General features: G+C 36.6%; 1 protein-coding gene across 6 annotated transcripts; it reads left to right on the forward strand.

Annotated features, from left to right (window-relative positions):
- Positions 1-8,829: 8,829 nt before the first annotated feature.
- On the forward strand, positions 8,830-21,504 carry LOC109110110 (AMP deaminase 3-like). Of its 6 annotated transcripts, none has more exons than XM_042744199.1 (17): positions 8,830-8,893; positions 9,413-9,445; positions 9,584-9,685; positions 14,332-14,554; positions 14,655-14,832; positions 16,297-16,462; positions 16,721-16,940; positions 17,447-17,576; positions 17,665-17,859; positions 17,945-18,076; positions 18,204-18,367; positions 18,822-18,948; positions 19,341-19,504; positions 19,650-19,770; positions 19,896-20,069; positions 20,198-20,308; positions 20,940-21,504. In XM_042744199.1, exons 3-17 carry the CDS (start codon positions 9,628-9,630, stop codon positions 21,114-21,116), a joined length of 2,340 nt encoding a protein of 779 aa, XP_042600133.1. In that variant the 5' UTR covers positions 8,830-8,893; positions 9,413-9,445; positions 9,584-9,627; the 3' UTR covers positions 21,117-21,504. The 6 variants fall into 6 exon arrangements, with proteins under 6 accessions (XP_042600133.1, XP_042600132.1, XP_042600137.1 ...); XM_042744203.1 differs by lacking the exon at positions 8,830-8,893 and adding an exon at positions 9,770-9,845 and having other exon boundaries at positions 9,430-9,445; XM_042744198.1 differs by lacking the exon at positions 9,413-9,445 and having other exon boundaries at positions 8,836-8,893.
- Positions 21,505-21,599: the final 95 nt, after the last annotated feature.

Genomic DNA, 21,599 nt, shown 5'->3' on the forward strand with positions numbered 1-21,599 from the left:
CCTGACACAGGATTCTTTTATGTTATTTTATATTATTTACAGAAATAATTGATTTGATTTACTCGTAACCATAATGGTGACTTCAAAACCAATTTCCTTGTTGAGTTTGTTTAAAAATAAATAAATAAATAAATATATAAATAAAAATAAGCACAATATTTTGAAGTTTTTGAAAGTATTCTCTTATGCTCACAAAGGCTGCATTTACTTGTTTAAAAATACAGTAAAAGCAGTAATACTGTGAGAATAGTATTAAAATTTAAATGCTATTTATTCCTGTGATGGAAAAGCTGCTTTTTCAGCGGCCATTTCTCCAGTCTTCAGTGTCACATGATCTCCCAGAAATCATTCTAACATGCTGATTGGGCTTCAAGAAACATTTATTCTTATTATCAATGTTGAAAACAGATTTTTTTTTTATTCTTTGATGAAGAAAAAGTTCATAAGAACAGAATTTACAGTATTTATTTATTTATTCTTATTTTTAAAAACTGACCCACAAAATTAAGTGAATATTAATTCTGAAGAAAAATGACTGGTGTTTGTTGGTGCCAATGTTTGACTTGTTGCTAGGGTATTGCTATGTGGTCACTCTGTTCTTGGTGGGCACAAAGGCTCCTTTGCTACTGACTGAGGCCAGAAGAACCCCCTCCTGAATGCATATACTTTTTAGAAAAAGTATGTGCCCCCTTTTTTCAAAAGTCACCTCTACTACTAACCACATTATTTCAGGACACAGCACATCGATTTACAGTGTAGTTTTCCATGCTGGTGTCTCTGCTCCACAAGTCTGTTGGCATACATTACAGGCATTTCTCTGATACTTATTAACCTGCTAAGCACTAAAAGGTAGATCTCTGGACCAGGAGAATGCTGACAAATAAAAAACAATGAAACAATGAAAACATTTACTTGTCATTTCAAATCGTTTGAATTGTGTGGACTCAATTCAAGCAAACCAACAAACCAAAATGTTGCTTTTACTATTAAGAGCATTATATCTATACAATTCTCTTTATTTCAGACATCTTAGCCCTAGAAATATGTTTAAAAAAAACTGTTTATTGAGTGTTTTGCATTGATAATTCGTTACCACATCCTATCCCACATAAAAGTCCATCCTTGTAAGAAGACAAAATGCATGATTATAAACTGCATGAAAAAGATGTAATGTCACAAATGGCAACAGATGAGCGCTAAAAAAGCTATGCATGACAGAACATGAGCACCAGCACAGCAGAAAATGATTGTGACAACGACGGATGGTTGACCATCAGGGGATCATGTTTGCATTTCCAAGAATCATTACTTTAGGTATTTACTCTGAAGCCTAATACTTCACTTCACATTCACATGCTAGACACATAAGTGATCCACAGCGTCCTTAAAATCAGATTAGGCACAATGACTGACCAATCAAAACTGTGCAATACCAGCAACTGTGAGTAATAAAAATCCAGACAATAATAGCTAGAAAAATGCCACGGAAGATTACATGTAAGTGGTTCCAGAGAGCAAAAATGCCTTCGTTTTGAAGTGATGATGTGACTCAAACACAAAACAGAGAATAGACAAGCATTATTAAGTGCAAGAACAGCCAAAACTAAACAACGACAGTAACATTTATAGACGTTATAGTTTACGGAAAGAAATTAATTCCTCAGAAAGTCATTCACCTCTTTAAGGGGATGCTTCCCAGAAAGCTGCCAGTTAATTAACTGAAACGCCTTTTAATGTTTTTAACTGAAATAAAGGGTTTGAAGAATCATCAACAGTTCCTGTTAGCCTGTTGTCTTAAAGACATTTCTTTGCTTGAGCTATGAGTACACACTTCGTAAACCTAGATTTCCCAAGAAAGCTTAGACTTAGTGCATGTGTGACTCTTAAGCATTTCAAAACATTCAGGTTTTGGTTAAGTATGCTATGCATCCTTGAAAATTTCTAGAAAATTAGAAGTCTAAAATCTTTAAAAACAAGCAAAAAAGGGAACAATTCACACACAGTTCAATTCAGATTATCTCACATCTTAAATGTCACAATTTATGTGTACTTGTGGCCTGCATGGCTATAATTTTTTTTTTATTTTTATCTGTGAGATAAAAAAGCAGATTACAGGTACTATCGATAGTCTATGCAAAATTCCATCATCAAAGTGTGAACCCAAAGAAGGACCACAAGAGCTAAGGGCTACATTTAGGACTGGGCCTTAAAGGCGTCATGATCTGACAAATCAAAATTCCCTTGATCTTTTGATATATGAGGGCATTGTGTTATAAAAACATTCTGTAAGTTTCTCAAAACTTTCTTTTTAGTCTGAAAACAAAATCCAAACAATAAACTTTATTTAATGAACTACTAACTACTAACGACCACATCAGTCAGAACTTGGTCCTTTGTTAACTTTGATTTAATGCGGATTCATTTACAAATGAGGCACAATTTGATCCAGGATTTTCAGAAAGACTGAAACTAAAAGACGATACTGTGCTGGCTATATTGGAGTGTGAGTAACTGTTTTTATTACGTGATCACTATTGCTTTGTCTGTTTTTACAGTTTGTTATATATGTATTAAGTATGTATGCGTTTTTAACCTAAATCACACCAGCGTCCATTGGTGAAAGATGTAGACTGTCAAACATACACAAGTTTTAGCCAATCATAGCAGTAGGCGTTTACTTCTGAGTCTACAATCCACCACAACTATTCAAACAGATGAGCGGTCAAAACAGAAAATAGCCGAAATTTGATATTATATCTTGATAACATTATAAGTGGACCTCAGAGAACAGTACAAAATAATAATAAAAGGCAGTTTATGACTCCTTTAAAGCCAATATAAAAATCCTATTGGGTTTTTGTCGAGCGAACCTGGGTAATGCTAATTTGGCCAACAAAAAGTCATGACTGCAGTGCTCTATTGCACTGCAAAAAATAATTTTCTTAATCTGTATTTTTTTTTTGTCTCGTCTCGTTTTACAACTAAAATGTCAAAACATCATTAAAACAATATACATTTACTTAAAAAGCAAAACAAAGACTTGTTTTCAGAAAACACACAATAAATGCATTGTTTAAAATCAAGTATTATTATCTCATATAATCATATAATTTTTCTCAGAGTAGAAAAAATGCTCAAAAACCAAACAGACCTACTGTGGTAACCGGCAGGCCACATAAACACTTCCACGAAACAGAGTTGAAATAACCACACTTTCTAAATCTGTTAGTGATTTCTCTTTGAGCACGAAAACAGAGTTCACACCATGCAAAGACTGATAGTAAAAAAGATACGACCCACTTGTTTTGAATCAAATCCACTGGATCTCCCCCAGCGGCTGGTTATAAAATCAGCCTGTGAGGAGTAATATTAATTTTGATGCACAGATTATTAACAAATAAATAACATGTGCTGTCCGAGCATGTCATTACATCAAACCACTTGTATAATACAATATATACAGGACACCCGACAGTAATAAAGAAAGTGGCAAGCAGATAACTTGCTGAGAACAGAGCGGATTTTGCATAAAATGTCACGGTGGTTTCGCGATGCATTACTTGGCAAGTGTAAACAGGACAGCATGTATGTCATGACATGGGGATGTGATGAGATGTGTCATTTTCATGGAGGAGATTCTCTTCCTGAGGCTTAAAATAATTTGTGGCTGTCTGTATTCATTGACTTGATGATGTTGCAATAACAATGCCTCTAGGGGACTTGCCCCATCTGCTTGGAATACACTCTCAATTTTTTTGGAGTCGTCGCTCAAGCACTGATATAACCAAAGTCTGGTTTCAACCTGCTTCAACCACATTTAACAGCTGGTAATGTACCGAGAGGGGGGACTAACATATATGTAATCACTCTATTACTGAAAAAAAGGAAATACATCACAGCTGAGCTGTCATGCTTACATTAAAATACGCGACCCCCAAAAGAAGTTCACTATGGACGTAATACTTTGATGCTGTTAGAATCCAATTCTGGTTTATTCTAGCTTTTTCCTGAGTATTCCAGTATTATTTTTACCTCTAATCACCACACTATATCAATCCCTCACTAGTTTTGTGCAGCACGATAGAAAAGCACAAATGGATTCAGACAGTCAGTTTGTCACTGACACCAAGACTGTAAGACTGTGGAAGAGACCAGAAACATCTGAGCGAGAGCACAGCAGATTGCGCTTTATCGTTCCAGAACACTCAGTACCTTTTAAAAAAAACTGACACTGTGTTTCTACTTTCTACAGATAAAAAGACGAGAGGGAGAGGCTTTGCTCTGGCTTAAATATAGAATTGGGTGTTTTTGAATTTAATGGAAACTGGTAGGAGTAAAGCTTTCCTGAACATGTCTTCACTTGGCGGAAACATTTCCAGCAACCTCATGACACTTAACATAATGTTACCATAGTCACGCAGCCTATTTGCAATTCTATTGTGACACAACTGTGTACAACAGAGGACTTACAAAAAAACAGACATTTTGATTATTTTATTTTTTTTATTTGGTATATAAAATAAATAATTACTGGTAAAAAATTGTAATGTTGAGAAATTACCTATTTCCCCCCGCATAAAATATATTAAAACAGTTATTTTGAATTCTAACAATTTCACAATATTATTATTTTACTGTATTTTGATTCAAATAAATGATCGGCTTTAGTTAAAATAAGATATTTCTTTCAAAAACATTACAAAAATATATAATGAAATATAATGAATTTCATTTATTTGTATATCCATGGATGGACAAATATGTCATATGAATTTGTAACAATCGAGAGAGAGAAAAACCAAATCACATTTTTGGGGTGAGCAAAATGTTTGAGCAGGAATAATTATCATCTACAGTTTTTCTCTCTCTTCAGTTACAATTTTGGGCATGTTCCATTCACAAATTATTTTGGCAAAGCATCTGGTGTCATATTAGCTGTACTCGATATAGAAATCATTAATTCCACATTCCTAACTTGTTAACAAAATGTGTCAGTGGCTGGAATGTGTGAGGACTTGTACAGAGTCATTATCCCAAGCACAACATCTCCCAGTCACATCATTTGAAATAAATTTGATCACCAATTAGATGTGCATTCCAGATGCTTCGCAGGAAGTTAATAGTCTGATGTTTACAAGGCTGATTCTGAAGCATATTTGTCTGGTAAATGAATCTTTCCATCTACAATTCTGTCTGTCCATCTACAATTCAAAACCTCTCTGAGTCTGACTCTGTGAACACAGACAAGCAGGAGATATGAAAATAATTCGGAACCAAAACAAATGGTGTCATCTAATTAAAAACAATATTACAGGAATGCTGAAGTAATGATTTCTCTCAGGGGTTATATTCCATCCTTTTAAGACAGGGCATGTAAAGTTGTTGGCTAGTTTAGAGCAGGGATGTGGCTGCTATCACTCAAGACAACTCCCGCCCCTTCCCACCCCCTGTAAAGTATATAAAGCACTCAGGTTTTTCTGTGAAACTCAGACCATTAGCAGTGTCACAGCTGAATACTCATCCCTAGCCAACCAAGATCTGGATGCTACTTGGAAATACACAATAATACTTTTCGAGTGAATTCTAGAGACCAACTGAAATTATCAGGTATGTTTTCTTGGTTTGCTAACTCTGACTTGTGGATTTTTGGCTTTGGTGACCAAAAATGGACAAAAATGGTTTATGGCAAGTCATTATCATTGCACCAAAGGTGCACTTGACTCCTTAGGCAAGCATAAGACTTACTACTGGGAAATGACATGGTTGAGCAAAACTTAACCTCTGTGTAACTTTGAAAATAAATAAATGACTATTGTGGAGTCAACCAGGAACAGGAAGATCACATCATTTGAACATTTGCTCTGAACTCATGAGAAAAAGAGCATGCTTTTTATATGACTAATTCCATTTCGGCATGTTCTTCCACAGGTTCCATTCACAATGAACTCAGTGCTTCAGAGGGCTTTCCTGTGGTGTGTGCTGACAGCACTTCTGCCGAGCATCACAAGTGCAAAACCTCTGAATACGGATGGTTTGAGAAGGTACGCTCATGACTAAACCACTCATCTCATGATGATTTTGAATCAAACCTAATGGCTTTCTCTTGTCATCGGCTAGGCTCAGTGTTTGGCTTCAGGGTAGGGTGAGGAGAGATGTCCACAGCTTGTCCGAGAGGAGCAAGAGCGACTCAGCAGCTTTGCTGACTCAGAACAGCAGCGATCCTGATTCATTTGTACCACAGCACAGGTATGTCACATTCTGAATAGACACATATGAAGGCCAAACTGACTAATCATTATCATCAAGAGGAAACATTCCAGTTTATTTATCATTTCACAAACATTTTGGGAATGTTACGTTTGAATGTCCTCTGAATATTCTGAAACAAATAGTAACATTTAAAATGTAAGACGAACGTCATTTTGATCACATTATTAAAGATTGGAATGTTTTGTTTGTAACTTTGAGAGAATCTTTCGAGGACATTCTGAGAATGTTCCCTGTTAGCTAGGTGAACTGATGCAGGAGAACTAATTGCTTTCTGTTTCTCTCCAGGAGTGTGAGGGTAAAGCGTACAGAACAAGCCTACTCAGTCAAAAGAGTGGAAAGAGCGGGCTGTGTTCTGTCCACCTGCTCGGTGCACGAACTGGCCCACCTGGTGAATATGATCAACACAAAGACGAACAACGCCCCTGCTGAAAAGATCAGCTCAAAGGGCTATGGACGGAGGCGGAGACGTTAGTTCCATCAAACCTCCCTGCGCTAACTTTCCACGAAAGCCGTCTGAAGCTGGCATGGGTTCAATCTCTCCATTAAAGAACAACCCAGGAACACCTCTGCGGTTTGTCCTGAGCCTTTGGTTTCTATTGGCTCGGTTTACTGAGATACTTCTGATAATACCTTTGCTGAACGTTAGTGTATTCTCTTCAGGCACAAAGGAGCAACTGGAGCATCCTTCTCTCCATCCTCTGCCTGATGGGTTAGACTGAGAAGGATTCAGGTCACTTAAAGTGGTTGTGGAAAATAGGAGTGCTATAAATTGGGGGGAAAAAAATCGCAATTTTTTTTTTTTTTTTTTTGGGGTCTTAGGCAATACGACAGGAAATAGGTGGTCAATGCTCTGTGCATATGTTTAGCATTCTTGTCATTCTAATGGAGCTTTGGGACTTGACTCTCTGTCTCTTCTGCAGCACTGATGCGCCCTCTGCTGGAGGAATGAAGGAACAGCCTAGAACTCTGCCAGAAGAGGACAGAGAGAGAATAGCAAGAGGGAAAACTTTTATGACTTAAAGCTATTTACCTTGGAGGACCAATGATGAAGAACGGAGAGAGAGAGAGAGAGAACTCTTTATGGAAGAAATAATTTTTGTTGTCCTCAAGGACATCCACATACTTGAAGACTGATTTATATATACTGTGGGAGCCGTGCAATATTTCACTTTAATATTGTTATGTAGTCTGTTATAAATGTGTACAAAGATGTATATTATGAAAATACTGTATCTTAAAAGTTCATATTTATATCTACATACTGTACATGTATTCTTAAGAAACTATTGTATACAGAAAAAGGGCATCTATGGTTTATTTTGAAATAAGATGTTTATCCTTTAGGTTCATATCGCTATAGCATTTTTTTTCCACATGAATCATTCAATAATGTGACACATGTTAATTAATGACCTATTAAACTCCAGCAAGAGTGAGGAAGGAAAAATTGCCTGTGTTGTTTCCATCATTTTCCATGGCAGCTTTCAGTTCTTTAACTTGAAAAAAAAATCATAATAATATAATAATATTAAGTGGTTCGAATGAATATAACAACTTGTGTGTTGATTCCATCTAGCCTGATGGTGATAAAATTAAATCACATTTTTAATGTATTTCATTTCTTAAAATAATAAAAAAGTTTCACTTTTCATTTACTGTCACTTAAGTAAAGTACACACAGTATAATATTAAAAAAATACCTTAAATATATGCAAAAAAGCTAAATAAAAAGAAACCCGTTTATTTTAATGGTCTGTTGGAAAAAGAAGAACTTCAAGAGCTACATTACAAATCCAACAGAGGGCGCTCTTTCCCCTTCAATTATTATACGAGCTAAACGCAACATAATCGTAATTTTAGGAATTTTAAAAGAAGAAGCAAAAGTAAGAACACTGATAAAATCAATAGAAATGTAAAGATAAGGTAATTCAACCGTCACTTAACCTACAGATAAAAAGCCAGCCTTGCGAAACATCGTTGTGAAATGAGCAAACAAGACCACTTCCACGTTTTTTGTAATTATAAGAAAAGCTACATTTAAAAGAATCGTACTTCTCAAAATCATTTTTAAAATAATGTACACTCACAATGAGATGAATTGGTCTCGAGATGCGTTATGTAGAAGTTCATGTTATTTGACGCGGTGCTCGTCCACGCGCAAGAACCCGGAAAGCAGGTCAGTGGCATTTGTGTATCGTATTTTTACATGGATAAAAATTTAAAAGCGACACAAATAAGTCATGCCTGAAAGGTAGCATCAGTTCCAGCCAGTTCTCTGCTCAAATGAATAGAATGGCAGGTGTATGTGTACACAGTGAGCGAGTAACAACCAGAATATGCCACAAGCACTGAAAGGGTTAAGTGCTGTGACATTTTTCACTTGCAGATGTTGCTTGTAAGAGTCTTGAGGCATATCTTCACACCCAGTGAATGCTGCACTACAGAGCACAGCAGAGTGTCTCAGGGGACAGTCACATAGAGAGAGAGAGAGAGAGAGAGAGAGAGAGAGAGAGAGAGAGAGAGAGAGAGAGAGAGAGAGAGTGTGTTAGAGAGACACAGAGAGAGACAGGAAGACTGCAGGGAGAGAAAAAAAAAAAAAAAAACAGAGGTCTGCACCCGTAAGGTGAGTTGTTAATATCTCTTTAAAACAAAGTTTACTAACCCCTTGGCTGTTTGGTTACATCTCCTGCAGGTTTGAACCTGTTGTGGGCTCATGCCTCTTTCTACACTACTTTTCTTGAGTCTTAATCCATGTACACACTTTTACTCTGTCTCTTTCTTACACTGTTTACATATACCCTTTGTAAAAAGGATTAACCTTTAAAACTAATGGATTAAAGATGATACAGTTTTATCAGGGGTGGTGGCATGTTTTGAATGTTCAGGCATTTCCTTTTTCAGAACTGTAGAACTGTGTTCTTGTAGATAAAGTAAAATGACGACTAACAACATTCTAGCATTTAAAGGGAGCTGTTTTACACTAGTAAAATGCTGAAAAAGAAGTGCTCAGGATATTGAGTAAACACACTAGGAAATAGCATTTCCTTATGTGTTTTGCTTTTGTATCTAAAGTTATATTAATAGTGTCTGCCAGATTGTTAGTACTTACGGATTTCCTTTTCTTGCTTTTGAATACCACAAGATTGGCAGTTAGCTGTCATCAACTCACTGAGAGGTAAACAGCCCATGTTAATGTAGTATTCTTAAAAAATAACAACACATACATTCATTGTGGTGCTTTTACTGTGTAATTCTTCAGGAATATTCCTGCAATGCATTTTAAGAACATGAGGACATTGCCTCTGTCTCTCAGGTGGAAGTTTCATAGATCGTGTTGCAACTACAACGCTGTTCAAAATGAGCAGAAAAGGAACTCCCCTATCCAAGCAACAATCAACGCCCATCTTAGGGAGGGGTAAGTTTGGCATAATATATGATAATATTGTATCTGAACGCTACATGTTACCTTAAAAATATGTCACTTTTGTCTGTGTAAAAGGCCAGTGTGGTGGTCCACTGGAACAAACTCCTAAAAAGGTGGCCTGCAGACGTATTGTCTGGTGTTGTCACTCAAAGTAGGTTAAAAGCATAGCATGACAAGGTGTCCGTAACATTCTCTGCATGTCATAAAGTGCTCTATCAAAAGAGCGCTGCACGTTTCTATAAATAACCTATTTGCAATGAAGCACTTTCCTCATGCCAAGTGTCGATGACTTGTGCAAGCCTCAATGACTTTGTAAAAATGTTTGTTTTCATTTAAAGCTATTTAACAGTTCGTTTAATTACACTAATGACATGCATAACATTTTACTATGTTAATTATTTGCTTTTTAATATAGATTTATGAGAATGATTTCACTGTAATTTAATGGTTTGCACCCTTTGATTGCATGAAATTAGAGTTAACTTTAATCAAATTCTGCAAAACAAGAAGAATACTGCGACTGTATGGCACTAAGTGGGCTGGACTTGTATGTTAAAATAAAAAGGAAGCCTCTTCCGTCTTTGAGATGGTGAAGAAATTGAGTTAATCTTTCAGACAAAGAGAAATGTGAGGTTTGGGGAGGGGCATAAGCTCAGTAGGATGGGCAGGTGAGCTAGTGCTGCGCTGCAGGGTGGAGTTAAGCTTTTCCCAATTGTTTCCCTACAAATAAGGAAAGGTCAGCGGAGACACGGTGTTAATAGGCACAAATAAAAAGAGCTATTCTGTCTGTAACCCTCTATACTTTCTCCAAGACAACTCTGTGGTAGCCTGACCTTCTCAGAGCGAAGGTAAATAAATGCTCTCACTGGAGTTTCTCTGAAAAGGTGTGTTTTGAGAATGTTTTGCTCATTTACTTTAAGCCTTGTGTTCTTCCATGCTCATTTCAAGGTCTAGCAAAACAAGGTGAGTGTAACTTCAGTCACGGAGCTGTATGAATACTGATTATGACGTTACTGGATGGGGTTTGGAACAGAGTATTCCTCTGGGCCGTGTGTCAGCTTGTGCTTTCCAGAAACTTTCTAATAATACTGCACTTACAGTATACTGGTGGTGTATGAGTTGTGTTGACTTAAAAAGGAGTTACCTGTGCAGGGTAGGGCATAGTTGGCGTGGGCTGGTTTAAAATCAGGTTGAGCTGTAATACTTGACAAGTTGCTAAGGTTGAGCTTAGGAATGTAAACATGGCTCTTAGTGCCATGCAGTGTATATTGCATGTTAAGCCATAGCATATGCAGCCTTCCTTTAAAGGTTGAGTTATGTTTCTGGAACATGAGTGAGCCAGGGCCAAGACAATGTTGTTCCCTTATAAAAACATAGCCGCTGGGAAATGACCCCGACAGCTCGAAAGCTCCAGAACCTGCCAGCATTTAGAAGGGTCTCAGGTTCAGCTCGCAGCTTGTTGTGACGTCCAGCCAAGCTCTCTGCTGACATGATGCTGTCAGACGCTTTAAATAGGGGGATACTCAAGACTGCAAAACACTGAAGACCTAGAAGTGAAGACCACAGTTAGAAAGCAGCAGGAAAATAGAGAGTCCAAACACAGAGATCCAGTAAAAGCATGGCAAAAATAGGTGCTGAAGGTAAGAGAAAGTGTATATTGCAGCATTTGGTACAAAAGGGATGCTCAAGCAGAATAATAGGGGTCAGGAACATTCAAAAGATTGGACATTGGAAGGGTCAAATGGAAGTAAGTGGTAAACCGTGGCAAGCTTTTCTTCAATAGAAAGGTGATGTGTTGGTTTCACATGTTAAACAATAGCTCAACAATAGCACAATTCTTCTGACAGAATGGGTATTTTCAATGGGTTAAAGATGGGTTGAAATAAATAATGAGTGATTGTTGAAAGAATTGTTTGATATATTTATACTTTTTATAATTTTTATATATTATTATTTAATATTTATATATATATATATATAAAAGTTCATTTATGTTATGTAATATATTTTTTTGTTAGTATGTTGTAGTGTTATTATGTTTAGATTTTTAATTTTTTTTTTTATTTTTGTAGTGTTTTGGTGTATTGGTGAGTAAAGTAAAGTTGCAAAGACTAAAGTCTCAAATCCAAAGAGATATTCTTTATGAAAGCTAAGGGTCAACCACATCCCCTTAAAACGCCTTGTTCTAACACACCCCTTACATCTCTACCTCACTATGTGGGAAGATTTGCATAACGCCGCCCAAATGTTCACGCAAAGATAGAAGGCATAAGTTGGATTCTCTCTGTTGCCACAGCTGCCATGTTGTGGAGTCACTGTGTGTTTCATTGAAGTGAAACTTTGTTTGGCCTTGCAAAAGAGGACATGACTGGAAATCAGTGGTTAAGTTGTATTTCAACACTGTTCCAGAACAGTTCAAGCCATATATTTAAATGTGTGCTGTGCATTTTATGGAGGATGAGGACTGTTTCCTGAACCAGTAGCTTTCATTGCGTCTGTGGTACAATGGCTGTTTCTATAAAGTTGGGCAGTTGAAACTTTGCAAGGACAGTCTGGCATTTCTGACTCACAGCCTGTAGGTACGTTTTTTATATTTAAATAGTTTGCCAATGATGATTCAAACGTAACTTTTGAGCAGTAGAGTAGCGCTTGTTGTTTGTTGTTTCTCTGATCACAAATGCAGACATGGTTTTATGTTTACGCAGCGCGATACACAACACGTAAAAAGAGTATAAGTCATTATAATCAGTAAATATGTCCCCACTGGATGCAACAAATGCCTCGTTTATAATGGGTTTTATTTGTTTTGTCTCGTCTAGTGATGTCCAGATCACGAACGAATCTTTCTAATTAACTGGATCTTCTTAGTGAACCGGTCGAACCAGTTCACCAAATCTGTCTGAATCGTTTGAAAGAGTTTGCGTCTCCAGTATGCACTAATCCACAAATAACTTAAGTTATTCGGTTTTATAAACGTGCCTTACACTCCCTCTGACGTGAAATAAACCAATATCCCGAGTTATTCAGTTAGTCCTAACAGTACATTGACTGAACTGCTAAAAGAGAACCGATGATGGGATGTGCACGAGCAGAGCAGCTGGGACTGAGTCTCGTGCTGCTGGCCTGGGAGACGGCATAGTATGTTAAGGGGCGTAACATTTCTGTCACACGCTTGAGACATTTGGCCAATCACAATGCACTGAATAGCTGGCCAATCAGTGCACACCTCGCCTTTCAGAACGATGAGCTTTGTAAAAATTGACGTGTTTCAGAAGGCAGGGCATAGAGGAGAAACTATTATGTACATTATATGGAAAAATAATGTGTTTTTTGAACCTTAAACCACATAAACACATTGCATTACACCGAATACACGCACACACAAAAAAAATTTATTTAGCAGCATCATATGACCACTTTAATACTATGAATGGAAGAATGGAGGAAGTGTGGTGTGGTTTGTCTGGTGAGGGTAACGCTTACTTTCTTACTAGTGGTATAGAACATGTGACAAAGGGAAAAAAAAGCAGCAGACAATGCCTAAAAATAATCCAGTGTTGAAGCCTCCCACATGACAGGGGTTTTCAAACTTCTTGATGGCCAAAATATGATGATCCCTTTCATAAAATATCATGGTAGTTATATTTTAATAAATAAAAACACATTTATATTGTGTGGGGAAAATATTATGCATCATATTACTAAGACAACATGTTGTTTCTAGTATTAATTCATTAACTTGCATGTGTGAAAACCCCTGTATGACACACATGCCTTTTCTTACAGTGTTGCATTTAAAACTTAACCGCTGCATAAACTTCTACTTCACTGTGTTGGATGTTCAAGTCTTCTGATATATGAAAGAACAATGGTACAATATTTGACATGCTCTTGATAATCTTCCTCACATAACATGATTTCTCATGATTATCTTTAAACAACTTTTGATTGCCTGCTAAGTAAATAAGGTACATGCCATGCTCCATGTGCAGTTTCCTGCCAGAGGACACAACAACAACTGGTCTGACACTTTGGGAATCTAGTGACTGACCTCGGGAAAGGGACTTAGTTAACCTCACCGTCACCCAACTAAGACCCAAGCACAAGATGCAGAGTGAAACCGGAACTGTGTGGGCAGATACTTGAGGACATGTTTACAACCATGATTTGTGCAGTTGCAAAACCGGCACGGCTTACACAATACACATAAATATTTCACTTCTACATTAAATTAAGTTCATTTTACCACCTTCAATAATAGTACATTATGGCAAAATATAGCAATTAATTTCTTGTCCAAAATTTTACAAATAATACTGATAGCGCCATGTTGTTAATTTCAAAGTAAGAGTCTCATGTTGGTAACTTTGTTCTTTATGGTTATTTGCACAACACAGACACAAAGTACACTTTCACTTAGTCTCATTTGACACTGGTAAGGGATTTTGTGGAATAGACAGGCTTGTAATTGGAGACTGAGAAGCTGATGAAAATGGTAACACCCAGAGTATACTCTGAAAGCTTGTACACAATGTGCATAACAAGCTGTTCCTAGAACTTGATCATTAGCATTAACTAATAATAGAAAGAACCAACATTCTTGGCATTTATCTATTTATCGGCACCACTCCTTGCAGAAATGCCGCGCCAATTCACGAAGATCTCTCTCCACGAGATGGATGAGAGAGTGCAACACTTGGCTGAGAAGGTGTATGCTTCGGCTCTGAAGGAAGAAGACACTAAAAACACCTTGTCAATGTTCACCGTCCCTGAGGACTGTCCCATTGGCTTGCATCAGGCCAAGGAGCGGGAGCTACGCAAAGAGATAGAGGAGGAGAAGTCAGAGAAATCAGTCAAGAGGTCAGTAAACTCAAATGTTGTACAGGATGTAGAACCAATCAGCAATTTGCATTAATGTGATACTGAAAATATACATCTTATGCTGTATGCCCCATTCTAGGAAACAGAGTTTCAAGCTAATGCGATCCCAGTCAATTTCCTTGCAAATCCCAGTTGCTTCAGAATGGGCAATGTCTGTGATTTCACCCCTGCTGACCCCGTCCTCACCTACAGGCCCCCTGCCAATCAATATCCCAGAATTCCAGAGGGTCACCATTAGTGGAGACTACTGTGCGGGGGTAGGAGGCAAATTATTTTATATATACACACTCTAAATATCATAAATTAATTATAATGGTATATAAAAAGGGATATAATGATGTGTATGGTCTATATAATAAAGTATATTTATATTTACACACACACACACACACACACACACACACACACACACACACACACACACACACACACACACACACACACACACACACACACACACACACACACAGTTTAAGGGGCAGTTTAAGAGAGTGCATAAACAGGGCTGGGCATTTAACTTGAGCCAAACAGCTATGAATTAGTGAGGCTAAAAAGAGTACATACAAGTGACTCTGTTCAATTATGATTTGCATGACCAGTTTAGGTGTTTTCAAAGTCAAATTCTTTGAATGTGGTGGTAGATTAGTAGACTAATTTATGAAAGAAAGCATTACGAGTGAGTGTCCATGATAACAGTGATTATTGTTTAGATATTCATATTATGTTGGAGCATGAACAGACTATTTTGTATGTGTTCACATCTGTTACTTTTAAAAGTACACTAGTAGATAGATACCCTCAAAAAGTTACAAAACTTTAAACTTCTAAATTCTAATTACTTTTACAGAGGTATATATACATTACACTAATACATTCATATATGGGTTGGGGTCAGTGAGATTTAATTCATTATTTTTTAAGAATGTAAAACTTTTGATCGTCAATTAAATTGATCAAAACCGACTTCTGAACTTCTTTAAACAATCCTGAAAAAAATGTATTATGAATTCCACAAAGATGTTAAGGGGTACAACTGTTTTCAACATTAATAATAGTATAATTTTATACTGTATATAAAAACTGATGTTAAGAACTTTTGTTGGGGTCATGCAATGTTTTATTGGTATATATTTCTATGTATATTTTGTTGATATAGTTATATATGGATCATTTTGAATGATTTGTAAATGTATTTGCGGTATTTTATTATGTGTTAGTGTTATATACTTTATGTGTATTTGTTTGCAAGATGTTTCTTGTATCTTCTTGACATTAGGTGTATTACGGTAATACATGTTTCAATGAGCATAGGTGTTTGCTTGGTTGCACATGGCACTGACGAGGCGTTAATCCCTGAAAACAAACTGCACCTTTTTGCACATATTTTTGTGGCCTTTGAGAATAAGCCTTTTGGGCTGAATCTGGACAAGTGTGGATCTATTTCATCTTTATATCAAAATTAATAATAGGAAATGTTTTTTAAGCATCAAAATGATGGAAGGAATCCAGAAAATGCAGCTTTGCCATCACAGTAATAATTTAAATTTCAAGAATATTAAAATAGAAAAGTTATTTTAAATGACAATATAATTTAAATAATATGAAATTTGTTTTTTATTTTTTATACATTATAAATATTATCTTTCCTGTACTTTTGTTTTGTAGTGTATTTTATGTTGTGGTGCTTTTTTTGTTGATTCATCTATGATCACTTTTGACAGATAACAGTCGAGGACTATGAACAAGCAGCAAAAACCCTGCTGACAGCACTCTTCATCAGAGAAAAATATTCTCGGCTGGCATATCACCGCTTTCCCAGGACAACAGCCAAGTTTCTAAGGAGTGCCAATAATGAGATATGGAGTGAGGAGGAAGAAGTGCTGCCAGGTGTGTCATGGTCGGCAACAGTGCATGCAGCAATAATGCACAATTAACTGTTCAAAGACCTATAATGATAACAGCTATGGGATGACATATGTGTTAAATTACTGCCTTAACAAATCCTTAATATTTTGTCTCAAAGACTAGGTTGTTTATTAAGTTTGGGTTGTTTATTAAAATTGATACTATAAACAGCCAATCATGTTTCTATTTATAACAGGACATAAATATAACATGACAAATATAATATTTCCATGGCAATAGATATGTGCCCTGCTCCAAGAGAGGGTGAGGATCCCTACAGTATGGAAGACCTTCCACAGAATCTGAACTACTCCCTGAAGATGAAAGACGGAATCATATACGTCTATGATAATGAAGATACCTTAAAACAGGATCAGCCACGGAGCTTGCCTTATCCTGACTTGGAAACCTTTGCTATTGAAATGAGCCACGTCCTTGCCATGATTGCAGATGGACCAACGTGAGTTTCGTCATGTCATACTTCTCCTCTGCGAAACCTCAAACCCCAAGTTAAAGGAACAATTCACCCAGAAATGAAAATTTGCTGAAAATGTTCTCACACTCAGGCCATCCAAGACATAGAGATGAGTTTGTTTCTTCATCAAAACAGATTTGGAGAAATTTAGCATTCCACACGACTCCAGTCCATCAGTTAACGTCTTGTGAAGCCAGAGCTACATGTTTATAAAAACAAATCAATCGTTCAGGCGTTTTAACTTTAAACCATTGCTTCTGGCCAAAATTCAAACCACTCCAATAGTCTGTTCTGATGAAGACACCAACTCATCTACATCTTGGATGGCCTGAGTGCGAGAACATTTTCAGTGTATGTGAACTATTTCTTTAACACAATACAATCTCACAATTGATAACACTGTATTCGCCTGTTGCTAAATAATAATAAACAGGATAGGTGATCTTCAGCAAAAAAGGAAATGCATTATTTAGACCTTTTCTCTTTTATAGGAAGACCTATTGTCACAGAAGGCTTAACTTCCTGATGTCCAAGTTCCATCTACATGAAATGCTGAATGAGATGGCCGAGTTAAAGGAACTGAAAAGCGTTCCTCACAGAGACTTCTACAATGTCAGAAAGGTATTTATTTATTGGTATTTACACTAATGTTTACACTACCTCCTGCATAATGGTCCTTTTCTAAATATACATATTTGTGAATATAAAGGTTGATACGCACATTCACGCAGCTGCCTGCATGAACCAGAAGCATCTACTAAAGTTCATCAAGGACACATATAAGACCGAAGCAGGCCGGGTGGTGCTGGAGAAAGGCGGAAAGAAGTTCACCCTCAAACAGGTGTTTGAAGATCTGAAAATGGACCCATATGATCTCACAGTAGACTCATTGGATGTACACGCGGTATGTATTTCAAATGACTTCATTTGTCTATATTTTCAAGTAGAATAGATCTGTAATTAAGAAATTGCACTATTGTTTGTTACAGGGCAGACAAACGTTTCATCGCTTTGATAAATTCAATTCCAAATACAACCCAGTAGGTGCTAGTGAGCTCAGAGAGATCTACATCAAAAGCGATAACTACATCAATGGAGAATATTTTGCACGTCTCATCAAGGTAAGACTGATCAACTCACATGCTGATTTAGCAACTAACACATAAAGCTAAAATAAACTATAGTTGTCAGAGCATCCAGAATTTTTTTTTAAGCAGGAAACAAACAAATTGTTACTGTTCTGCACAGGAGGTTGCTCATGACCTTGAAGAGAGTAAATATCAGCATGCAGAACCCCGTCTCTCAATTTACGGCAGAGCCCCTGAAGAGTGGGACAGCCTGTCTAAATGGTTTATCAAGCAAAAGTTGTACTCCCCAAACATGAGATGGATCATACAGGTGCCCAGGATCTAGTAAGTCCTCCTCAAATGTAACTTAACATACCAATTTAAAATAAAACTTTGCAATTGTAATATAAAATAAATATAATGTAAAATAAAAAATGTCATATTTTTTAATATATATAATATTTATATAATTATATTTATATTATTATATTAATATTCTATTATATTATTATAATTTATATTAATTTATATTTAAATTTTGAAATATGTAAGAAATTATATATATATATATATATATATATATATATATATATATATATATATATATATATATATATACACACACACACACAAAAATTCTTAATTCTTAAATATAACGAAAAATTAAAAATACTGAAATATATATATATATATATATATATATATATATATATATATATATATATATATATATATATATATATATATGAATAAACTTATATATTTCAAAATAAATTCAAATTGTGTACCTTGTTTTTAGTGACATTTTCAGATTAAAGAAGATCGTTCCCAACTTCGCCAAGATGCTAGAGAACATCTTCCTCCCACTGTTTCAGGCCACCGTTAATCCTCAGAAACACAAAGAAACGTATGTCTTCCTGAAACATGTAAGTGCTTCATCACAGCTGGCAAGACCAGTCAGAGCAGACTCATGCCACATTAGAACATTTAGTAACCAACAGGGCAATTAACAGCTTTAATACAAAACAGTCATTTAGCTTTCATGCCAAATCCTTTCTGAACAATTAAATGGTTCTCAGATGACTATGACGTCATGTACAATTGTCACGCACAATAAAATCACAAAAACAAACAACAGAAAACATGGATTACGCCCAAATCAGTAATGTACTCAATGTGTGGTTCATGTCACACATGTTGATGTCTCAATATTTGAACAGCCCGGTCAGTCTTTATATAAACCAGGGGCCTTAAGGAAAACAAGGGCAAATCGGGGCCGTGGATAGATTTCAGCAAAGCTTTGGATGCTTTTCTACAGGTGACAGGGTTTGACAGTGTGGATGATGAGTCCAAACACAGCGATCAAATTTTCACCTATAAGAGTCCAAAACCTGAGGAGTGGACAATGGAGGAAAACCCACCGTACACTTACTACCTCTTTCACATGTATGCCAACATCATGGTCCTCAACAACCTTCGAAAGTAAGGCGCTATAAAGATCAAGCTGATTTCAGCATTCAAATCCATCGTCATCACATAGCAAATTAATAAGCAAGCATCCCTTCAAATTTAGCCAAAAGCTTTAGAACTGAAGGTTTTTTATTTTATTTTATTTTATTTTTTTTAGGGAACGTGGTCTTAATACCTTCCAGTTCCGTCCTCACTGCGGAGAGGCAGGATCCATCACTCATCTGGTGTCAGCCTTCCTCACAGCTGACAACATCTCTCACGGACTCAACCTGAAGAAGGTCAGTCTCAAAGACGGACTGTCTGTGTTCACATCAAACCACCAAACAACAAACAAGTCATGACAAACAGTGTTAATGTAGTCTTTTCTTATGATTTTTTTTTCTTGTCCAATTTCTCAATACAGAGTCCTGTCCTGCAGTACCTGTATTATTTGGCCCAGGTGCCCATTGCCATGTCTCCCCTCAGCAATAACAGCCTGTTCCTGGAGTATTCCAAGAATCCCCTCAGAGAGTTCCTGCAAAAGGGCCTGTGTGTGTCTCTCTCCACAGATGACCCGTTACAGTTCCACTACACAAAGGTCAGGGAGAGCAGTTACTGGGAATGATGTGCATGGAATCAAACACTTCTGACACTGAATGAGTTCATTATGAATCGATTTTGAGTGCGGTCAGGTGATGTGATTTTATGTTGTTTCTGTACCTGCAGGAGGCCTTGATGGAGGAGTATGCCATCGCAGCACAACTGTGGAAACTGAGCACATGCGACGTGTGTGAGATCGCCAGAAATAGTGTGCTTCAGAGCGGTTTGTCTCATCAGGTACTCTCTCTGTCCTACCCTATAGTATAAAGCAGGGGTTTTTAATCTTTGAAATAACTTGGACGCCATATAGTTTTAATATCATATCGTGGGTTCAGATTTAAAAATAATTTCAGCTCGTCTTTTGTTTCCAATAAATAAAAAAGGTGACATTGACGAACATCTAATTTAAGTAAATGGGGTGAATTTTAAGAAATGTGAGGATTTTAACTTAAAGCAGTTATATTTATTCTTCCATTTAAATCTTGTTTCTTACTTGAACTGTAAAACTAAGTCATTTTACAGTGACAATTTAGAGATTATGGTCATGGTAACAAAGTTGTAAAATGTAATACAACTTTACACAGAACAGAAAAATCATGTTAAGGTGCATATTGTCTTGTGGATATACAATTGTTGAGTTATTTTATTATGAATTTGTAGTATTGATTTTTTTTGTATTTATCTAATTGGTGCTATTGTTGTAAAATTTGTCACAAATGCTATTGTGTTTAACTTGTACTGAACACAGAATATTTCCCAAGGAAAAATCTTCCAGTGCTACTTTACCATCCATACGCTAAAGCCCTTTCATACACAAAAAAGCTGAATGGTTTTCTAGCTTAACCTGACATTTAAATTTCCCTTGCAGGAGAAAAAACACTTCCTGGGTGAGAATTATCTACAGGATGGACCAGAGGGAAATGACATCCGTAGGACAAATGTGGCGCAGATCCGTATGGCCTATCGACACGAGACCTTGTGCAATGAGCTCAGCTTCCTAGTGGATGCTGTCAAGTCAGAAGCAGTGGCTGAGAAAGCCTCGTAAACTTGGCAGGGTGACAGACAGACTAGAACATGGGTCCATATGAGTTGACCAGATATCAGCATAAAACCTTATCTTGCTAAAGGTGATGCACTAAACAGCCATGGAAATTAATCATTCTGGTAGCAAGTCATGGAGCCATGATGGATATAACCTTTCCCATAGTGCCTCACAGGATGGATATATCCATTATATATATCAAACCTGTTTTTTTAAAAATGGGACGTTTTGATCAAATGTTCCTGTGTTTTGCTTGGTTTTTGAAAATTATGTTTTGAGGTAGCATATATTTGTTAACTTTTCTAATGAATATGTCTTTGGGTTTGTGACTTGAACAACATGTTATTTTGTTTAGATGAATGTTTTACACAATAAAAGTAAGTGGCACAAAGTCTGGAAGAAAAATTTTCCTTGGTAAACTAGTTTGTTTGCAGCCTGCAATTTTGGGGCTGTTATTCTGTCAGGCAACCTATGGGGTGGCATTTT

The sequence above is a fragment of the Cyprinus carpio genome, chromosome B18 (genome assembly GCF_018340385.1).
Source record: "Cyprinus carpio isolate SPL01 chromosome B18, ASM1834038v1, whole genome shotgun sequence".
NCBI classification, from domain to species: Eukaryota; Metazoa; Chordata; class Actinopteri; order Cypriniformes; family Cyprinidae; genus Cyprinus; species Cyprinus carpio.

What these genes read in the sequence shown, in the direction of transcription:
- LOC109110110 (XM_042744199.1), top strand. Translation starts at nt 9,628, where the DNA reads ATGAGCAGAAAAGGAACTCCCCTATCCAAGCAACAATCAACGCCCATC. An exon ending in TACAGTTCCACTACACAAAG is followed by an intron (nt 20,070 to 20,197) that starts GTCAGGGAGAGC and finishes CTGTACCTGCAG; the next exon opens with GAGGCCTTGATGGAGGAGTA. An exon ending in AGAGCGGTTTGTCTCATCAG is followed by an intron (nt 20,309 to 20,939) that starts GTACTCTCTCTG and finishes TTTCCCTTGCAG; the next exon opens with GAGAAAAAACACTTCCTGGG.